Raw genomic sequence first — 19,667 nt, forward strand, 5'->3', positions numbered from 1 at the left:
AGCAAGACATTCCCTTACATGCCTTTTAATGAGCGAATTCAGCTCTTTCATTTTCTGAACGTTATTCGCTTCCCTGAAATTAAACCATTAAACTTCTGTTTGATTTATGTACAGGATTTTAGCGCAGTGTGTTTTTACAGTTATACATTATTGTGTTATTAAGAAATAGCAATTCAGGGGAACTGTGGAGGTCAAGAAATCCACCCCTCCTCCCCCGTATGACTGCCAATGCCACAAGGACCTGCATAAGTCGAAAACCTGTTCCGCTGTGCTAGCATTGTTTGCTGGACCACCAGGTGGGCTGGCCTAGAGAAGGCAATTCCGCTTTCTGACTGGCTGACGAACCTTGTTGAAGCGCACATGTGCAAGAACTGCCTCGTTTGCCTAGAAAAGACATTTAGTCATTTTGCCTTCTGTTGGATGTGCGTCATACGTCACCTTTTTCGCTTTAAACATGTCAGAGTGAACTCAAAGCAGATCAGGACTAAAATTTATCAGTGTGTAATTTTCTGGCTCGGGCTGGACCAAGAGAACCGAACTACAAGTATTAACCCGACCCCGAAATATCCCTCAGATCCATCATGGACTGCCGGAAGGGACACAATCTGAAGCTTTCAGAATTCAGGCCCTCGCAGTCCCCGGATCTAAATTACAAAGACAATTTGTACAGAGTTCATAAAAAGAGCAGTGCAGCAAGACGACCCAAGAATCTCACAAAACTACAAGCCTTGTGTAGGAAGAATCGTCATGAATCCCTCCAACAAGAACCGAAAGACTCTTCATAGGCTCTTTCTGTCATGGCAGGTTAGGCCAGACACCGAGGGATGAACACTCGCAGAGATGGATCCAATGCAAGTACTTTTAATAACAAGAAGGGGTACAATACAAAGAGTAAACGAAAGCAAGTAATGCAGCAACTAAAGGGTTTAAACCGGAAAGCAACGTAAACTTGACAACCAAACGGGCGAACACAAAAGCACACCTGAGACCGGGGGGCTCTGGGAGCTGAGCTGGGTGAGTGGGATAGGGAAGATGGGGAAAATACATAAAAACAATCTTTCAGGCAGTGCCTGGGGAGACTAAGGGGAAAACTGTGTGAACCGTGCAGAGACTACACAAAACTGGGGGGAGAGCCGCTGAACCATAAATGGCTAGGCCGACCAAACCTGATGACGCGTAGTAGAAGAGGGTCGCCTAGCTGGAGTGAGAGTCGCGGATATATAGCCTCGCAAAACCCGAAGATCGAAGCAAGGTCCGCTAGAGAACCAGAACTCAGAACCAAACTGGCCTAAACAAACTGTGATCTGAGTCACGAGCCTCTCGGACTACCTCGAGGCTCAGAACCTACAATTCTCAGCGAGGAGCTCTGTAGCCAAGCTCCTTAAGTACCCCCAGCCTCAGGTGAGCATGATGACGCGGGCCTGACACTTACTAAGAACTGAACGAAGCCAAACAGGTATTTTTCTTTTTTTGTTATTATTCATTTTTAATAATCTTGCTTAAAAGTATTAAATAAATGTTTATTTTTCAATATTAAGCCTTCTGGAGATCAGCTCATCTTCTGCTGGCTTAGCCATTCACAGCCACAGAAGTTTACACCAAGGGTGCTCAAACTTTTGCATTTATCTGTGTGTGAGAATCTTGGCTTTTGTGTTGGTGCCCACAACATTGACTACAAAATAGACTGTATTTGTACTTTACATATATGGGCTGTATGGAGGTGAACTGTATACAGTGTTTACACACAACACCAAACTCTTATATGTCAAAGAAGTGTGTACTCTCACGATTCTCTCATGGCTGAATGCAATCACATCCTCACAGCACACCATGTTCCAACATCTAATTTAAAGCCTTCCCAGAAGAGTTACAGAGGCAGTTACTGCAGTAAATGTGGACAAGCTCCCTAGTAATACCCTTGATTCCAGAAGAAACGTTGGATGAGCAGGTGTCTACATACTTTTGGACGCACAGCCTACCTCTAATTGGCTGTTCTCTGGGTTCTGGCTGGCAGAGGGGCTTAAAGAGAGACGGTTCCGTTTGATGTGAATACAGAGACGTGCCCACAGGTGCTGTAGCAGGTCGAGACAAATAAAGATATGACAGATAGAGCGAGATAGCAGCGCTGACCCGCAGGTGTGTCTGTCTAACAGGCCGCTGAGGGCACCGGGGTCATTAATTATTCATGTTACATACGGCTCAGCTGGCCGCCTCAGTGATCTCACACACACTTTAATGAGTGTTAAATTATGCTCGTTTCGCTGAAATCTGAGCGATGCTATCTCACTCTTTTTTTCTGTCGAGTCGCTCCGCTGTGGGTTCATTTTTTTCCCCCGAAACTCGTTCATGCACAACATCAAGCGCTCACAGATCCTGTTCTTTCTCCATCAGCCTCCACACACACACACTCACACACACACACACACACACACACACACACTCACACTCACACACACATACATAACACACCGAGAGACAGAGAGAGAGGTTTATAGACTACAAGACTACACACACATTATAGAAAAATAGGCTAAATGGAAACCTACCAAATGGAGAGATTACACCACTGACCTGTAACACACTCCACACTGTTACACCACTGACCTGTTAAACACTCCACACTGTTACACCACTGACCTGTAACACACACCACACTGTTACACCACTGACCTGTTAAACACTCCACACTGTTACACCACTGACCTGTAACACACACCACACTGTTACACCACTGACCTGTTAAACACACCACACTGTTACACCACTGACCTGTTAAACACACCACACTGTTACAGCACTGACCTGTAACACACTCCACACTGTTACACCACTGACCTGTTAAACACACCACACTGTTACACCACTGACCTGTAACACACTCCACACTGTGACACCACTGACCTGTTAAACACACCACACTGTTACACCACTGACCTGTAACACACACCACACTGTTACACCACTGACCTGTTAAACACACCACACTGTTACACCACTGACCTATAACACACACCACACTGTTACACTACTGACCTGTAACACACACCACACTGTTACACTACTGACCTGTAACACACACTATACAGTTACACTACTGAGCTGTAACACACTCCACACTGTTACACCACTGACTTGTTAAACACTCCACACTGTTACACCACTGACCTGTAACACACACCACACTGTTACACTACTGACCTGTAACACACACTATACAGTTACACTACTGAGCTGTAACACACACTATACAGGTACACTACTGAGCTGTAACACACACTACACTGTTACACACACTAAACAGTTACACTACTGAGCTGTAACACAATCCACACTGTTACTCCACTGACCTGTTAAACACTCTACACTGTTACACCACTGACCTATAACACACTCCACACTGTTACACCACTGACCTGTTAAACACTCTACACTGTTACATCACTGACCCGTAACACACTCTACACTGTTACATCACTGACATGAACCACACTCCACACTGTTACACCACTGACCTATAACACTTCACACTGTTACATCACTGACCCATAATACATTCTACACTGTTACACTACTGACCTGTTAAACACTCTACACTGTTACATCACTGACCCGTAACACACTCTACACTGTTACATCACTGACCCATAATACATTCTACACTGTTACACCACTGACCTGTTAAACACTCTACACTGTTACATCACTGACCCATAACACACTCTACACTGTTACATCACTGACATGAACCACACTCCACACTGTTACACCACTGACCTATAACACTTCACACTGTTACATCACTGACCCATAATACATTCTACACTGTTACACTACTGACCCTTAACACACTCCACACTGTTACACCACTGAGCTGTAACACACTCCATACTGTTACACCACTGACCCCTAACACACTCTACACTGTTACACCACTTTGCTATTACTGTGAAACATTATTTTTATTATTATTATTATTATTATTATTATTATTATTATTATTCTATTTGTATTTATTTACACATGGTTCATTATTTTATTATGTTATAATGTTTTGGCAATATAATGTTTTTGCTCAATACAGTCGTCTGTCTTCAATTGAGCAGAGAGAGAGAGAGAGTAATAGACAGAAATGCATATAGACATACGACTACACACACACACTCACTCATAAAACCACACACCAGGCGCGCACACACACATACACACATACACACACTCAAATTATGAAGTGAAGCATCCACTTACTGAGCCAAAACCAGACGGAGCAGTGAAGTCTATTCACAGAGCAGGCTGGAGTGCTCAGCATGACAAAGATGGCTCAGATTGTGTGATGAGTGTCCAATTTCAAATCCCTCCAATTTCTACGGCCTGTCGGAGAAAAATATGCAGCTGTTGAAAAGCAAATATGGCCTCCTCCTGGCGTCAGGCGGGGAAAGAGGCTGAGTTCCTCTAACTTCCAGAGGCGATCGGTAATGAGCGCTGAGGAGCGGGGGAGCACCGGTGGGTTTGTTACAGGAGTGTTTTACAGTGAGGGGAAAAACACTCTCTCAGGCTTTCAGAGGGGGGAGGAGAGTCCTCTCTCTGCAGAAACCCCACTGACCCCTGCGCCTGTACTCTCCATCTATACAGTATTTTACATCTCACTGATTTACTGACCATCCTCACCTCAGAGGTGATGTACTGGATACAGTCAGAGTACAGCTACCTTACTGAACAGAGAGAGAGAGAGAGAGAGAGAGAGAGAGAGAGAGAGAGGTGATGTACTGGATACAGTTAGAGTACAGCTACCTTACTGAACACAGAGAGAGAGAGGGGGGGGGAGAGAGAGAGAGAGAGAGAGAGAAAGAGAGGTGATGTACTGGATACAGTTAGAGTACAGCTACCTTACTGAACACACAGAGAGAGAGAGAGAGAGAGAGAGAGAGAGAGAGAGAGAGAGAGAGAGAGAGAGAGAGAAAGAGAGGTGATGTACTGGATACAGTTAGAGTACAGCTACCTTACTGAACACAGAGAGAGAGAGAGAGAGAGAGAGAAAGAGAGGTGATGTACTGGATACAGTTAGAGTACAGCTACCTTACTGAACACAGAGAGAGAGAGAGAGGGGGGGGGAGAGAGAGAGGGGGGGGGGGGGGAGAGGGAGAGAGAGAGAGAGAGAGAGGGGGGGGAGAGGGAGAGAGAGAGAGAGGGGGAGAGAGAGAGAGAGGGAGAGGGAGAGAGAGAGATAGATAGATAAAGCGGTAGGGAGAGAGAGAGAGAGAGAGAAAGATAAAGAGGTAGGGACAGAGAGAGAGAGAGGTAGGGAGAGAGAAAGAAAAAGAGAGCGAGGAAAAGATGGGAAGAGAGATTGGAGGGGACGAGCAAGGAGCAAAAGAGAAAGGGTGAAAGAGAGAGATGTAATCAGAGGAAGACAAAGGGGGAGAGAGAGACAAATGAGAGAGAGAAAAGAGTGGAAGAGCGAGACGGTGGCTGAGTAAGAGAGAAAGTGATAGAGAGAGATGTTAGGAGAGTAATACAGAGATTAAGGTCGAGAGAGAGAGAGAGAGAGAGAGAGACAGGTAGACAGAGAGACGCTGTGTGAAGCGTCTTACCTACTTAAGCTGTAAAACCACTTATTCTAATATCTGCTGCTCTTTATCCATCATTTAGCCGCGGGTAAAGTCACTGCCAGAAAAGCAATCAATACATAACCCCCCACCAACACCACCCCCACCAACACCTCCACCACCCCACCAACACCACCAGGCTAGAATATCAAATGGGTAGTGGGGGGCTCCTCGCACACTGGCGATCAATTTTTCATCGACTTATACAAATCAAACTAAATGTTTTCGCTTATTGATTGCGCCCGAGGCCTGTGTTGTAATAAATGCTCCACGGGCTTCTTAACTCAACAGTGTAATTTCTGCTCCTGCTAGATCTTATTTATCACGGTAGGACGTCCGGCGGTACGAGCTTCGCACTGCACAAACTGCTCGGCCGCAGTTGCGGAGGGAAGTCGTACAAGGTTTTATTGCTGTGTTTTCTTTATTGCTGCCGTCGGTACGAGCAATATCACACAATATCTGCTGACTCGGGGATGTGTGAGGAAGCCAGACACGAAATATGTTCCACGGCTTTGAAGTTCATGAGGTTGGAGCGTTTGTCAAGGGCTCCCGGTGTCAGGCTTCCGCTTCTGTGTGAAGTTTATCCGGGGTGATGTTGACAGTTGAGGACTCGGATGGTCTTTGTTAATACAGGGAACTGTCACTCATACACCCCTGCTAGACGCAGACCCCCTGCTGGCAGTGCTCTACGACTGCACCTGAACTTCAAACACAAACGGAGAGTCTTCCTAGACGTTCCCACTTCTCCACAACGCCGTCCCAATCTCATCCTCTGACTCCCTCCTCTACTACTGTTAAACACATCACCCGACCCCCCTTACGCCAGAGGGCCTCCTGATTTCTTGCTCGCAATAAAAGAGCCGCCTCTTATCTGCAGATGTCCGTACACCCCCCATCCCCCTTTTCCTCGCCATATGGAATTCCTCACTCCACAGCCTGGAATGGGAGAGGATTTGCGGAAAAGACCCCCATCTGGAGAGGGAGCAAGTCGAGGACCAACTGAGCGGGGGTCTCTCTGGACAGCCACAGGGCTTGCTTGGAACGGAGTCAATCAGTCAGTCAGTCTGGACAGAACGGCCTGGAGGGTTCTTAGCCAAGTCTCCAGAGAGTGGAAAGGACAGCGGGAGGGATGGGTTAAATATGGGAAAATTCCAGGTCTCAGTCTCCTTTGTAAGAGCAACAACATTCCTACAAGTGGTGCATGTTTCCGGAGATCTCTCGGGGAAATCCGGTTCGGAGACTTGGGTTAACCCTGCTGTACAGCAGCATGTTCTTACGGCCAGGCCCAAATCTGGAGAGGGAGCAAGTTGACGACCTCTGGAAAGCCACAGGGCTCGCTCGGATAGGAGTCCGTCTGGACAGAATGGCCTGAAGGGTTCTTAGCCAAGTCTCCAGACAGTGGAGAGCCTGCCTGTCTTGGCAGTGTTTCCCAAAACCAGTCCTTCGGGATCCCTAGGTGGTCCACATTTTTCCTGTCCCCCGTACTAATGGTAAGCAGTCCTCCTAAAGGCCTGGGCTTCCATTGCCTAAGAGTCTATATATAGGGCTACAGGTAGTCACTGTGCTGTTTGGTGACATGGTGTGTACCACACTCAACATGGACCAGAGGAAGCGAAGGAAAGAGTCGTCTCAGGAGATTAGAAAGAAAATTATAGACAAGCATGTTAAAGGTAAAGGTTATAAGACCATCTCCAAGCAGCTTGATGTTCCTGTGACTACAGTTGCACATATTATTCAGAAATTTAAGATCCATGGGACTGTAGGCAACCTCCCTGGACGTGGCCGCAGAAGGAAAATTGATGACAAATCAAAGAGAAGGAAAATGCGAATGGTAACAAAAGAGCCCAGAAAAACTTCTAAAGAGATTAAAGATGAACTTCAAGCTCAAGGAACATCAGTGTGAAATCGCACTATCTGTCGTTGTTTGAGACAAAGTGGACTTAATGGGAGATGACCAAGGAGGACACCATTGTTGAAAACAAATCATAAAAAAGCCAGACTGAAATTTGCCAAACTACACGTTAACAAGCCCCAAAGCTTCTGGGAGAATGTCCTATGGACAGATGAGACAAAAAAGGCACGTCAGTTCTATGTTCCCAGACGGAAAAATATCAAGAAAAGAACACTCTCCCTACTGTGAAACATGGAGGAGGCTCTGTGATGTTCTGGGGCTGCTTTGCTGCATTTGGCACAGGGTGTCTTGAAACTGTGCTGGGTACAATGAAATCTCAAGAATATCAAGGGATTCATTTCAAGACTATCAAGGGTGTCAAAAAGCTTGGTCTCAGTCGCAGGTCATGGGTCTTGCAACAGAATAATGACCCAAAACACAGCTAAAAACACCCAAGAATGGGTAAGAGGAAAACATTGGACTATTCTGAAGTGGCCTTCGATGAGCCCTGACCTAAATCCTATTGAGCATCTTTGGAAGGAGCTGAATCATGCAGTCTGGAAAAGGCACCCTTCAAACCTGAGACAACTGGAGCAGTTTGCTCATAAGGAGTGGAACAAAATACCTGCTGAGAGGTGCAGAAGCCTCATTGACAGTTACAGGAATCATTTAATTGCAGTGATTGCCTCAAAAGGTTGTGCAACAAAATATTAAGTTAAGGGTACCATTACTTCTGTCCAGGCCTGTTTCATGAGTTTATTTTTTAAAATAATTCTGTTGAAGCATGGTTGAAAAGCAATGTCTGGCTTTCATTGGTTAATTTTCATAGCATTTTTATTTATTATTATTTTTGTCAGATTCAAGTTATTTCTGTGACCATTGTAGGTTTTTTTTTATTACCGAGGGGACCAACAATTTTGTCCACGTGTGTATCTGGACAGCAGTGCAATGACAGCAGGAGCCTTCTATGAATCTAGACTGTTATAAGATCCTAGAATGCTAAATGGTGCCCTCCCAATGTAGAGACCAAGGAGAACAAGTTCTAACACCCAGACCATGAAAGCAGCTCAGAGACAGAGCACATAAATCTCCCCTGATGTTCTCCCAGCGTGGAGACGACAGATTCCAAGTTCTAACACCCAGACCATGAAATTGGCTCAGAGACGGAGCATCCAAGGCTCTCCTGATACTCTCCCAGTGTGGAGACCATGTTCTACCATGGTTCTTCCCAGTCCTAAATGGAAATGTACTTTCTATAGGGAGGGGGAGGGACCTCAGGCACGTTCTTCCTCCAAAACTTTGCTAAAGTTGCTACATTTTGGAAAGAAGCAGACACAAACTGACGAAATACGCTGAGATAAACAAGAAGTATCAAGTTTGGTCATTTTCATGCTCATTGCTTTTGGTGTCTTGTCGCACGAGACCCTAGTGACCAGATTAGAAATTCTGACCACTGCCTCAGCATGAATTCAACCAACTCATTGAGACATGAGACATTTCTTAGCATGATGTATATTACCAACATGTGTTCTGCTGTTTTGGCTGAATATCACACTGCTTGAATGAGCAGGGATCTAAATACAGGTCTGGAGATACAAGGAGCAAACCAGGATGGTGGGGGTTGGGGGTGCGAGGCGAGAGAGAGCGAGAGATGCATTCATTCTCAGTAGGGAGGAAAGAGAGGGCAGCTCAGAGGGAGGCTCCCCCGAGTGTAATGTCAGTGATCTACTCTGGAGGTGGCCGTCCTGCCTCTGACATCTCAATCCCAGCTGAGGCAGCTCCCAGCAGGCCTGGGGGAGGGCCGAGCACTGTGCTTCAGCATCACACAACCTAACAGATACAGACAAGGAGAGATGAAGGAGGCCAGGGGGCGAGCCTGAGAGGAACGACTCGTGTACCCTGTCTTTCTGCACTTTTAATGAATGGACGATGCAGAATGCAGTGTATTAGGTCTTGGAGCCTATTTGCATATATTTGCATAATACAATAAACAAGAACAAAAATCTGGAAACAGAACTTTTAGATAAATTGAACATTTTATTTGTGAAAAACTACAAGCAAAATGCATAAATAGACATTTCTATTTGAAGCAGAGAAAATGATAATGTAGCCTCTAAGAGCAAAGTCGTGCACATGCCGGAAACTGTGTAGTATCTGAACATTGTAGTAGCTATAGACAAGGAGCAATGATCAATAATAATAATAATAATAATAATAATAATAATAAAATAATCAAAAAAACAAAACAAAAAATAATTAAAAATAAGAAGAAATTCTGCCAATACAGATACACAAGGAAAATTAATGCAACCATCACACATTACCAATAACACTCAGCAACTAGCAAGAAACGAAAAGCATGACAAGGTTCAAATGAAAAAGGTTTGATTAATACACTAACGGACCCTACATGTCATTACGAAACTGTAAAAGCGCTTTCACAACAACGTCGTATCAGGATCAAACGAAACAATCGGGTATACTGTACAGGTCTACTGAAATGTCACATGGTTAATGCTACTGTATATCACAAGTAAACAAGCATTCTGAAATTCGTTGGGTTTTGTGACAAAGGAAGCTAAAAAAAAAAAAAAATGTAACCATCTTTACACAGTAAATTAAGGTTACTGGTCGTACACAAGAACAGAACTGCTTGCGCGTAAAAAATGAAATAAAATTCAAAAGGAGAAAAAAAAATTTAAGAGAAACGTTCAGCTCCGTTGCCATTTGTAGCCTATCATGTTGACGTTTGCACCATTTTTGAGTTATACATACAAGCATTGTTTAAATTCAGATTTTTTTTGTTTTTTTCTTTTTTCAAATTTCAATAAATTAAGATACAATTTGTTGTTTTGTTTTTTTCTTTTCTCTTTACAATTTTACAAAAAGCTGTTATGATAGCGGGTAAGGCAAGTGAACAGATGGCTATATTCATAAGAAACTGTAAAGTAGCTATACATTGCTTAGCAAGATCTGATGACTCTGGGGTTGAAAGTGGCTAAATCGTAAGTATTTGCTTTGATAGTACCCCCCCCCCCCCCGAACTTCGATTTGCGGCCTTCATTCTTCACGTTCATTACGTTCACATATTTGCATATTTTTGAAACAAAAGAAAAAGGTCATACAAACGCAGTACAAACTCAAACCCACGAACAGAGTCAGTATTTCCAATTCTGCGTAGGTGAAGCGTGGGCAGTCGAGGGTGGTTATAACTTATGCTTTCTGAAGCCGACAAACATGGTTACAGTCTCAATAACTGAATCGGTAAAGCCTTCATTTGTACAGAACACTAGAGGACTACGCACTACTGCGGACTCAACAGGACATATCTCAAGAGAATCCATCACTTCTGGAAGAAACGAAAAGAAAAAAGGAAGAAAAGAAAGAAAAAAGGCGTAAAACTCGACTTCATTGCGTGGTTGGAGGACCAAAACCCTGGTCTTCATTTCTGTTACAAGTGATACACCGATACTTTCACAGCTTTTCACACTTCTGATCCTAAATGTTAATCGTTTACTAGAAGAACAACATCATCATCATCATCATCATCATCATCATCGTAACTCGGCATCAGCGTTAAGCAACTGAATGAACTGGAAGGGTTTAAATACTGCAATACCGTACTGTGGTCTCGAGATCAGACCGTCTTGCAAAAATCCACACAGCAATGTACACTGAAGGCGGGGTGTGGTCTTTACAGGTTCGACCTGGTGAATTTCTCAGTATACAAACAGTGGACAAGAATTAGACAGCTGATATGGATTATATTAGACTTTATTTAAAATGTATTATATATCACACATATGATAATTACATTTTGAATTATTTGTCTCGCATGTCATCAATATCAAATTCCTTTGGTCCTTCAATAAATAAAACTCATATCATATACACATACTTTGTACAGGTTTAATACAGTTCAAGCGGGAATACTGGGGTTTAAAGGAGCTGTTAAGATTTGCTACTCAATTGTGGCCAGGTCGAGACCGATTTTCGTCCAAAAGATAGTTTTTACTGCTTTGGACCAGCGATGAGGCAAAAAAACTAAAACAAAAAAAGAAGAAAATGAAAAGAAAGGAGAAAAAAACTAAAAAAAAAAATCAAAGTGTTCTCCTTCAGGTTCATCTTGAAGGAAGTTCTACACGTTCTACATGCTCGGTTATCTGGGTTTAGTCTCTTCCCTTCACTAAATCCAACGTTAGAAGCTGTGCAGGCTTTGAGTACACTGGAAAAATACTCTGAGAAGGTGGGTAAGGCCTAGTTTTGAACCACAGGCTAGTTCTGGAACTAAAGAAATCTGAAGAATCTGAAAGAATGGAATGGATCATTTTAGTGTTTCTTTTTTTTTTATCCTCTATGTGCAATAAATAAACGAAGGACCAAAAAACGCTCAGTCAAACGAATCCCTTTAAAGCCATTAATAAAAACCAAACAGTAACATCAAGCTGAGTTAACAAGGGGGCACATTTCCGATGAACTGCTTGATAAAGAAGAAGAAGTAGAAGAAGAAGAAGAAACTGCGACCTCCTTTCGGGTTTCCGACCCAAACCCTCTGCATTACGAACCCCGCTCCACATGCCCCTTTTCATTGATCACGATCAACGCCAGCTGACCTCCAGCCTTCGGAAGCACCACAAACCACACCGAAAGCCAGCGCAAAAGACCGGGCCTAGATCGCAGACGTTGATGCAGTGTACTCGGTCTCAAGACCATGGTCCATACCGGTGGAGTCGGTGTCTGACAGAAAAATCGGCCCGGTCATAAGAACCACCATGAAAAGCAGACAGACGGTTGCAAGGCTGGTTTGGGGGGAGGAGAGAGGGCGGGAGGGAGGGAGGGAGGGGGGGTGGTGTGGGTTAAGCTCAAGGACCTTGACGTGTAAAGGACAGTCCGAGATGGGACAACTGATTCACAGTGTAGCTAGCACCAATGTGGGAGAGTTTTCTCAGGAGGCTCCAGCAAAACCAGTCGACTCTTAAAAACTCTAAAGTGTAAAAAGGAGCCGTCAGCCCAACTATTTAGCAAAGCTTTGACAGAACAAATCTCTAAAAGTATTAAGATGCAACAGATAATAAATAAGTGTTGTAGGTGGTTCAAGAATCGTTAAAACGTAGGTGGTTACTGTGCACAGCAGACTTTTCTTTCTTTCTTTTTTTTTTTTTTTTTTTTTTTTTTACAAAAAAAAGAAAAAAAAAAAAAAAAAAAAAAAGTTGATTCAGCCTGATACTCACTTACAAATATAAAACAATACATACAAGAGTGGGATGCCGTCAAGGAGGGGGCGTAATCCCAGAGGCCCTGCTCCTGTGGTCAGATCCAGTGCTGCTGAGGTGTGATGGTGACAATCCATGAGTGAGGTCCACCAAGACGTTACTTCCATCAATCGGTTGAGAAGGAAATCATGTACAAATATATATATGTGTGTGTGTGTGTGTATGCATGTGTGTGTGTTTGTTGTGTGTATGTGTGTATGAGGAGCATTCATTCCTCTTTCGGTAATGGGAAACAAACAGAGTGGAATCAGGGCAGGGCAGGGCATGGGAGAATGGTGAAACAGCCAGCCCTTGGGGCTCCCAGCATCTCCACAGTGTCCAGAGGGGAAAGGGGAAGTTGGAAGCTCAGAATGACTCGTCATGCCCCACCGAGAGGTCTCCTTTGGGGGTGGAGGCGCGGGACGAGCCCTTGTCCATGCTCTCGGAGCCGGAGCTCTGGTGCTGCTGCTCGGAGCCTGCGCTGGAGGTGACTGTGGAGGAGGAGGTGGAAGAGGAGCGGGTCTTCTCCTTAAAGTCCGTTATGATCACCGTCACGTTCCCCACTGTGATGGCCAGCTGCTGGGCGGTGCTCCGGTCCACGTTCTTCAGTTTGGGTCTGTTGATCACAAAGAGAACGGTAAGTCTACCTGTGCCAGTGCATCAATGTACGAGACAGGACAGGAAGGTCGACTGAAGGAGAACCCTTAACCACAGCTCTTCGTTATTTCTACCTGACCTGAGCTTTTCTACAGCGGTTTGCTAATCCAGAGTCGACCACAGAATCGAAATTTGGTTCCCCTTTTGAGTCTCGGTTCCTCTCAAAGTTTTATTTTGCTATGGTCTTGCTCAAAGGAGGCTCGGACCTGGATCTCTGTGAAGCTCCTCTGCTGTCACATGTCTTAAACAACCTAAAGGTCCACTCTAATGAATAAATTTGGCTACGATGAGGAGCATGGGGCGCTCTGAAGCATCCATGATCATGCAAACCCAAGATTACCATGCTCGACACCAGGCATGGGCTAGAGGGGTCTAAACCCCCCCAGCACTGAGCTGTGGAGAAGTGGGACTGGGTTTTCTGGAGCCGGGGTGGCAGAACTAATCATCCAACACTAGAAACCTGATTTGACTGAACACAGTCAGAATCTCACAGCCATGTTTGAAAATCTAGAGAAAAGCCGTCCCAGAAGAGAGGAGGCTGTTGCTGCACAAAGAGGGGGAACCAGACCCCCTATTAAAACCCTTGATTTGGGAAGAGGAAATGTTGGATGTTGAATGTTCAGTAGGTGTCTACAAACTTTTTTGGACAAGGAATTTGACATTCTGATTAAGTCATTTTTTAAAGCCTTTTGTTGTTTCATTCACAATACATTTATATATATATATATATATATATATATATATATATATATATTTTCCAGTTTTCCACACAATGTGGCTCTGACATTTCTTTATATTGTATCAGAATAAAACCATCGAACATCGACTTCCGTTGAAAGCTGAGGAGGTTTTTCCTCCTCCTGTAAAGTTGACCTTTTGGAGATACGATAAGGTTTAAGGGTGACCGTGCTATCGGACGATATGTGGATAGTGAGCATCATGGGCCTCTGAGGTTAATTAGGAATTGTGGTCCTCTTACTCACGCCGTCTCAGACACTGCAAGTGTCTCTTTACCAGGAAAGGTTTTCTATCTAAATGTGAAGCATAGAACTCACACAGTCTTCATTCTTTTAATGTGTTGCGACTGGTTGCTCCCAAAGTTTGGCTGAATTGGGAAAGACAGCTTCAAGATTTTCTGCACCTTTGGCCTGGAACAACCCTAAATGAACTTAAGATTCGAAATATTGGGCCACTGAACACCACAGAAGGCTATGGGAAAGAGTCTAGATGGTCTTTGTGTATGGCTCTTGTTTTTGTAGGGCTCTCAAATGAACTTTATTTATTATTAATCACCTTCCTTGGTAATTCCATTGACCCGGTGCATAATTAACAGTTTTAAATCACTATAACATGATTGGGAAACAACCGAAACGGCACTACTCTGCCTCCTTGATGAATTTACCTTTTAAAAATAGCCAGAGGAAGCTGTGGAATAGAAGCACTGTGCTCTGCAGGTTCTGCAACAGAGTTCTCATACCCCCGGAGTCCTTCAAGCCCGAAATACCACCTCGAGTGGAGCGTTTATCCGTGAACCCGGAGGTCCAGGCCAGCACAGCGCCTGATGCTATAGCTAGCACTAACCCAGTCGAGCCACACTGGATCAGGCCTAACGCAGGGTAAGCAGGTCTACCAGTGGTCGACTTACAAACTCAGTTGCAAGATGGAGAACCAAGGACTGCAGGCCGCTTTCGGTGGTAGTGGACTGCGGACTAGCCGAGGTTTTACAGACAGAAATAAATAAAGGAAAAGTGGATCTTAGAGTCTATGTCAGTTAATGATTGATTGATTAATTGATTGATTTACTTTTCTTTTTATTTTTTCTAGAATTATACTTTTTAAAATACGCGAATAGCAAAAAGTGGTTAATTAATCACAGAGCATGTAATTAATTAGGTTAATTTATTGATTCAATTGACAGCATTAGTTGTATGTAATTGTTTAGTATGATCTGGAGTAAATTCTTTTGTTGTAACTCTGCCCTTCTTGACCAGGTCTCCCTTGTAAAAGAGATCCGTGATCTCAATGGGATTAACCAGGTTTAAAAAAAAAAAAGTTCAGATAAAATAAAATAAAATAAATAAAATATTTGCAAGTGTGTTTCCAATGGGGGAAAACAAATGGTATTAGAAGGTTTTGATATGACCCACCATGGACGTGGTTACGAACCCTGTGGCCCAAATGCATGCCAATTCTAACCCATTTAATAGAAGAGTTGGTAGTGGACTGCGGACTAGCCGAGGTTTTACAGACAGAAATAAATAAGGAAATGTGGATCTTAGAGTCTCTGTCAGGTAATAACTGATCATTTCAAAATACTCTCATAGCAAAAAGTGGTTAATTAATCACAGATCATGTAATTAATTAGGTTAATTTATTGATTTGATTGACAGCATTTATGTAATTGTTTAGTATGATCTGGAGTATTCTTTTGTTGTAACCCTTGTAAAAGAGATCTGTGATCTCAATGGGATTAACCAGGTTAAAAAAAGTTCAGATAAAATAAAAAAATTAATTAATTAATAAAAAAATAATGTATATTAATTATTTTAAATAATAAATAAATCAAATATTCATTTTTAGAATTTAGAATGGGGGGGGTGGTATTAGAAGATTTTGATTTGACCCACCATGGACGTAGTTACGAACCCAGTGGCCCAAATGCATGCCAATGAGCTGCTTCTACTGCAATTCTAACCCATTTAATAGAAGAGAAAAGAAGATTTTTTTCTCAAAGCAAAATAATGTGTAAACATATATCAAAGCAGGTATTTCAAAAAGATCTCTCTGAGCCATTTCTCAAGTGGTCTGCATTAAGATAACACAGAATATCAATGACCGGTATTAGTTGTTCAAATCTCTCCCAGACAATGTGACACATTGAGCCTTGCTGGCATTGTGAGGCAGAGACAGAGCAGTGGGAAGGCAGCCAGTAGAGTGTGTGTGGGAGTGAAACACTGCGCTGCTCATTTGAGCTCAGCCCACGACTAACGCACTCACACACTCATTCAGAGAGAGAGAGAGAGAGAGAGAGGGGAGTGTGGGGGGGCTGCATTTGTGAATAAGAGCAGCTCTTACATTGAGTTGCACTGCAGCTGTCTGCCAGCTTTGTTCACTGACAGAATGACTTACAGTAGCTATTCAGGCTGACGCGAGGCGTCTCCAACCGCAGTTATTAATATACTACCATCTTCGTTTTTTACGGGCTGGCATTAAGCATCCTAATGAGACGGGGAGTGAGAAACTGTTCCTCCTCTGGCACTTTAACCTCCACGCTGGGTCATTTGAGCAGTAGAGCAGGCTTATAACATGAGGGAAGGGAAGGAAAAGGGCACGGTACACCACAGAAGGAATAACGAGGCACCTTGAGATGTGAGAGTTCTTAGTCTTGGTGGTCGATTTCCCAGACTGTATGCTGTTTCTTTCACTGGGTGGGCTTTGATGGATGTCTGTCTTGGGTCTGTAAAGAGATCACAAGGACAAAAGACCACGCGGAGATCAGTTACTGCAGATTAAATGCTGAAGCACACTGTAAGTGAACTGCGGTCATTATTTTGAGATACCTAAGCCCATTCCGGACACGTACGACAGTCCAGAACTTCTGGAGGAGCTCACTTATACCTGGACTTTATCCTGCTACCCTGATAGCAGGGCCACCGTAAGGGTGGGGAAAGTTAGGACAGTTCTAAGGCCCTGTGACTGACAGGGGCCCTCCAAAAAAAAAAGTGTAAATAAAAGCATTAATTAAGTATTTGGACAGAATTGACAGAAGTTGAGGGGCCCAGTGTAATATCTTTTCATGGGGTCCAAAATCCCTGGCAGTGCCCCTGCCCCCTAGTATAAAGCCCAGGTAATGTCCAATTGAGCCCAAGTGTGAATAGAGCGGGTTATTTTCTGGAGAATTCACAGTGGGTAATGCTGTACCTCATGTGGGCGCTACATGGGTGCCACCCCTTGCCTGAAATACGCCGAATATTTCACGGAGTGAGAAACCTGGAAAATCTAGATGAGTGAAATGGCAACTGTGGGAAAACAATGTCTGGATCTGATTCTCTGGACATTGTCTGGAGTTATTTTAAGAGACTCAAATGATCTTGAATCTCTTAAAATAAAAGGATCTCAAACTAATGAGTGAAAAAAAGTCTTTATTCTGAGATGCTAGATAATTATACTGAGATGATTGTGTTATTAGGAGATCTTCTCATTATAATGACATAAATAATGTAAAATAATAATAATAATAATAATAATAATAATAATGAGCTTTCATACTCAGCTAGAGAGCAATACCTGGTCTTTTTGCTGTTGAGTTTCTTGGTGATTGTAGGAGTGATCTCTTTCTCTCGGTCCTTCTTCTCCTTCTCAGGCTGGTCCTTCTCAATCTTCTCCTTGCTGGGGGGTTCGCTGTCAGGTGCATTTCGCTCTGGGCGCTCGCTGTCCGGTGCGTTTCGCTCTGGGCGCTCGCTGTCCGCCCTCTCCTTCTCAGGCCTCTCCGGCTTCTCCTTCTTCTCTTTCTTCGGGGGAGGAGGGGTGGCATACTGCTGGGCCACCTGCTGAGCCACCAGCTGGGAGTTTATCCTGGGCTTCCTGTGGGGGCCAGCCAAGAGTTCACGTTAAAGAGGAATGTGCTAAACGCATCAAATCTAACCCTGACCTATCTGCTTTAGAGGCACTGTACCCTTCACTAGACTGAGACTGTGAAACGCTTGCCTCACCACTCACCTCACCACGAGAGTATGGAAATTAGCAGCTTCCCTACACAATCTACTGTTCTCCAACGCATCAGAGCATTACTGGACCTCAAAGCAAGACCTTCATATGGCTTTTCTTGAGGAAAGGCCTAACAGAAAGTCTGGATCAGACTTGGGATGCGTTTTAAAGAGTAGAATTGTTCACAGCTCTGTTCTTATAACGATGGATCCCACGGTCCTCCTACACTGAACAACTCACAAATAAAAAAAAAAAAAGACACTGAGGAAAGTCAATATCTTTCAAAAGTGATCGCTAAGACAATCTCTCAAAACATCCAAAGTATCATCAGACAACTTATTCAGGCATATTCAAGGTCCCGTTAATGCTCGTACTGCCATATGTCCGTGTGGCGCAACAGATAACACCACTACCTGCCTTGACAACTTGACTAGGCTAAAGTGAAGGTGAAGGTGAAATTACCACAAGAATTTGGTCATTGTATGTGGTTTTAACCTGATGAAATATTATACTACCAAATACTACAAAATCTCTAACCAACACCCAAAATCTGATTTCAGTATTTGAACAGAGGCTTTCAACAATACACCCCGAGAGCATTTCCCTTTGCACATACACAGGCCTTTACTGCAAGATTTACACCAAGATTACTCCAACAATACAGTGGCGTACGTACAAATCTGCACGCTCATCTACACACCAGGGTATTAATATTTTGGCATGCTCGTCCAGGTCATTTGAATACATCTATATTTGGTTTTATCTTTACATTGTGTCCCAATCTCCTGGTGAATGGACCACTAGAACTTCTGGAATAAACCTTTCTTGTAAAATTGCCATTCTGGAGATATCATTTTCTTGTGACAGCAACATTTCTATTGTATGTCTGTTTTCCTCCTGTACATCATACATTAAACCTACTTACAGATCTCTAAAGCTAAAAATGCTGACTTCCTGTTTGCTATGCTGTTTAACACCAATCTCCCCACTTGGTCATTACACAGCAAAATCACCAGTGCTAAATCAACTCTGCAAGTGTTCATTTTAACACTTACAAAGTGTCTATTCGATTCTTACTGGCTAGAGTTAGTGTCAGTAATGCAACTGTTAAAATAAATAAATAAATAAATAAATCAAATAATCTTATTTTTATTTCATTCATTCTTAAACTGTCATTTTACCACTCACCCAGTGTTTATTCTCTCTCATATATACATACACAGTGTTTACATAATCATCACTAATACTTTACAACCCAAGAGTACTTGCTTCCACTTAGGACAGTTCATTTAATTACCTAAACCGACTCCAGACAGTTAATACTACACATTTTTACTAATTGCCATATTTACATTCACCATCTTCACAAAACGTGATGCTTAAAGCCTACAATTGTGCATGAGTGGACACTTGCAAGCAGCCTGCAGGGAAAGTGGCGACTTGCTCTTACAACCAACATCAACACTGAGGGCAAGCAGCTACTCTAAAATATATGGAATACATATGAACAGCCTTGGGGGGGTGTAGCCTAGGGGGAATGACTACACACTAAGACAT

General features: G+C 43.3%; 1 protein-coding gene across 2 annotated transcripts in view; it reads right to left on the reverse strand.

Moving 5' to 3' along the window:
- Window positions 1-9,511: 9,511 nt before the first annotated feature.
- The window catches only part of rybpb (RING1 and YY1 binding protein b), a 33,578-nt gene continuing 23,422 nt past the window's right edge, over window positions 9,512-19,667 (reverse strand). Inside the window, exons 3-6 of one of the 2 annotated variants that reach the window (XR_011979960.1) lie at window positions 17,691-17,987; window positions 16,765-16,860; window positions 12,750-13,362; window positions 9,512-12,231 (exon numbers count right to left, since the gene is read on the reverse strand). Coding sequence is in view for 1 of the 2 variants with exons in the window: in XM_072684911.1 (XP_072541012.1) it covers window positions 13,113-13,362; window positions 16,765-16,860; window positions 17,691-17,987 (643 nt within the window). In the remaining variant the exon portion in view is untranslated. Of the gene's footprint in view, window positions 13,363-16,764; window positions 16,861-17,690; window positions 17,988-19,667 lie in introns of both variants that reach the window. The other variant, XM_072684911.1, reaches the window with a different exon arrangement.

Source organism: Salminus brasiliensis, chromosome 7 (genome assembly GCF_030463535.1).
Source record: "Salminus brasiliensis chromosome 7, fSalBra1.hap2, whole genome shotgun sequence".
NCBI classification, from domain to species: domain Eukaryota; kingdom Metazoa; phylum Chordata; class Actinopteri; order Characiformes; family Bryconidae; genus Salminus; species Salminus brasiliensis.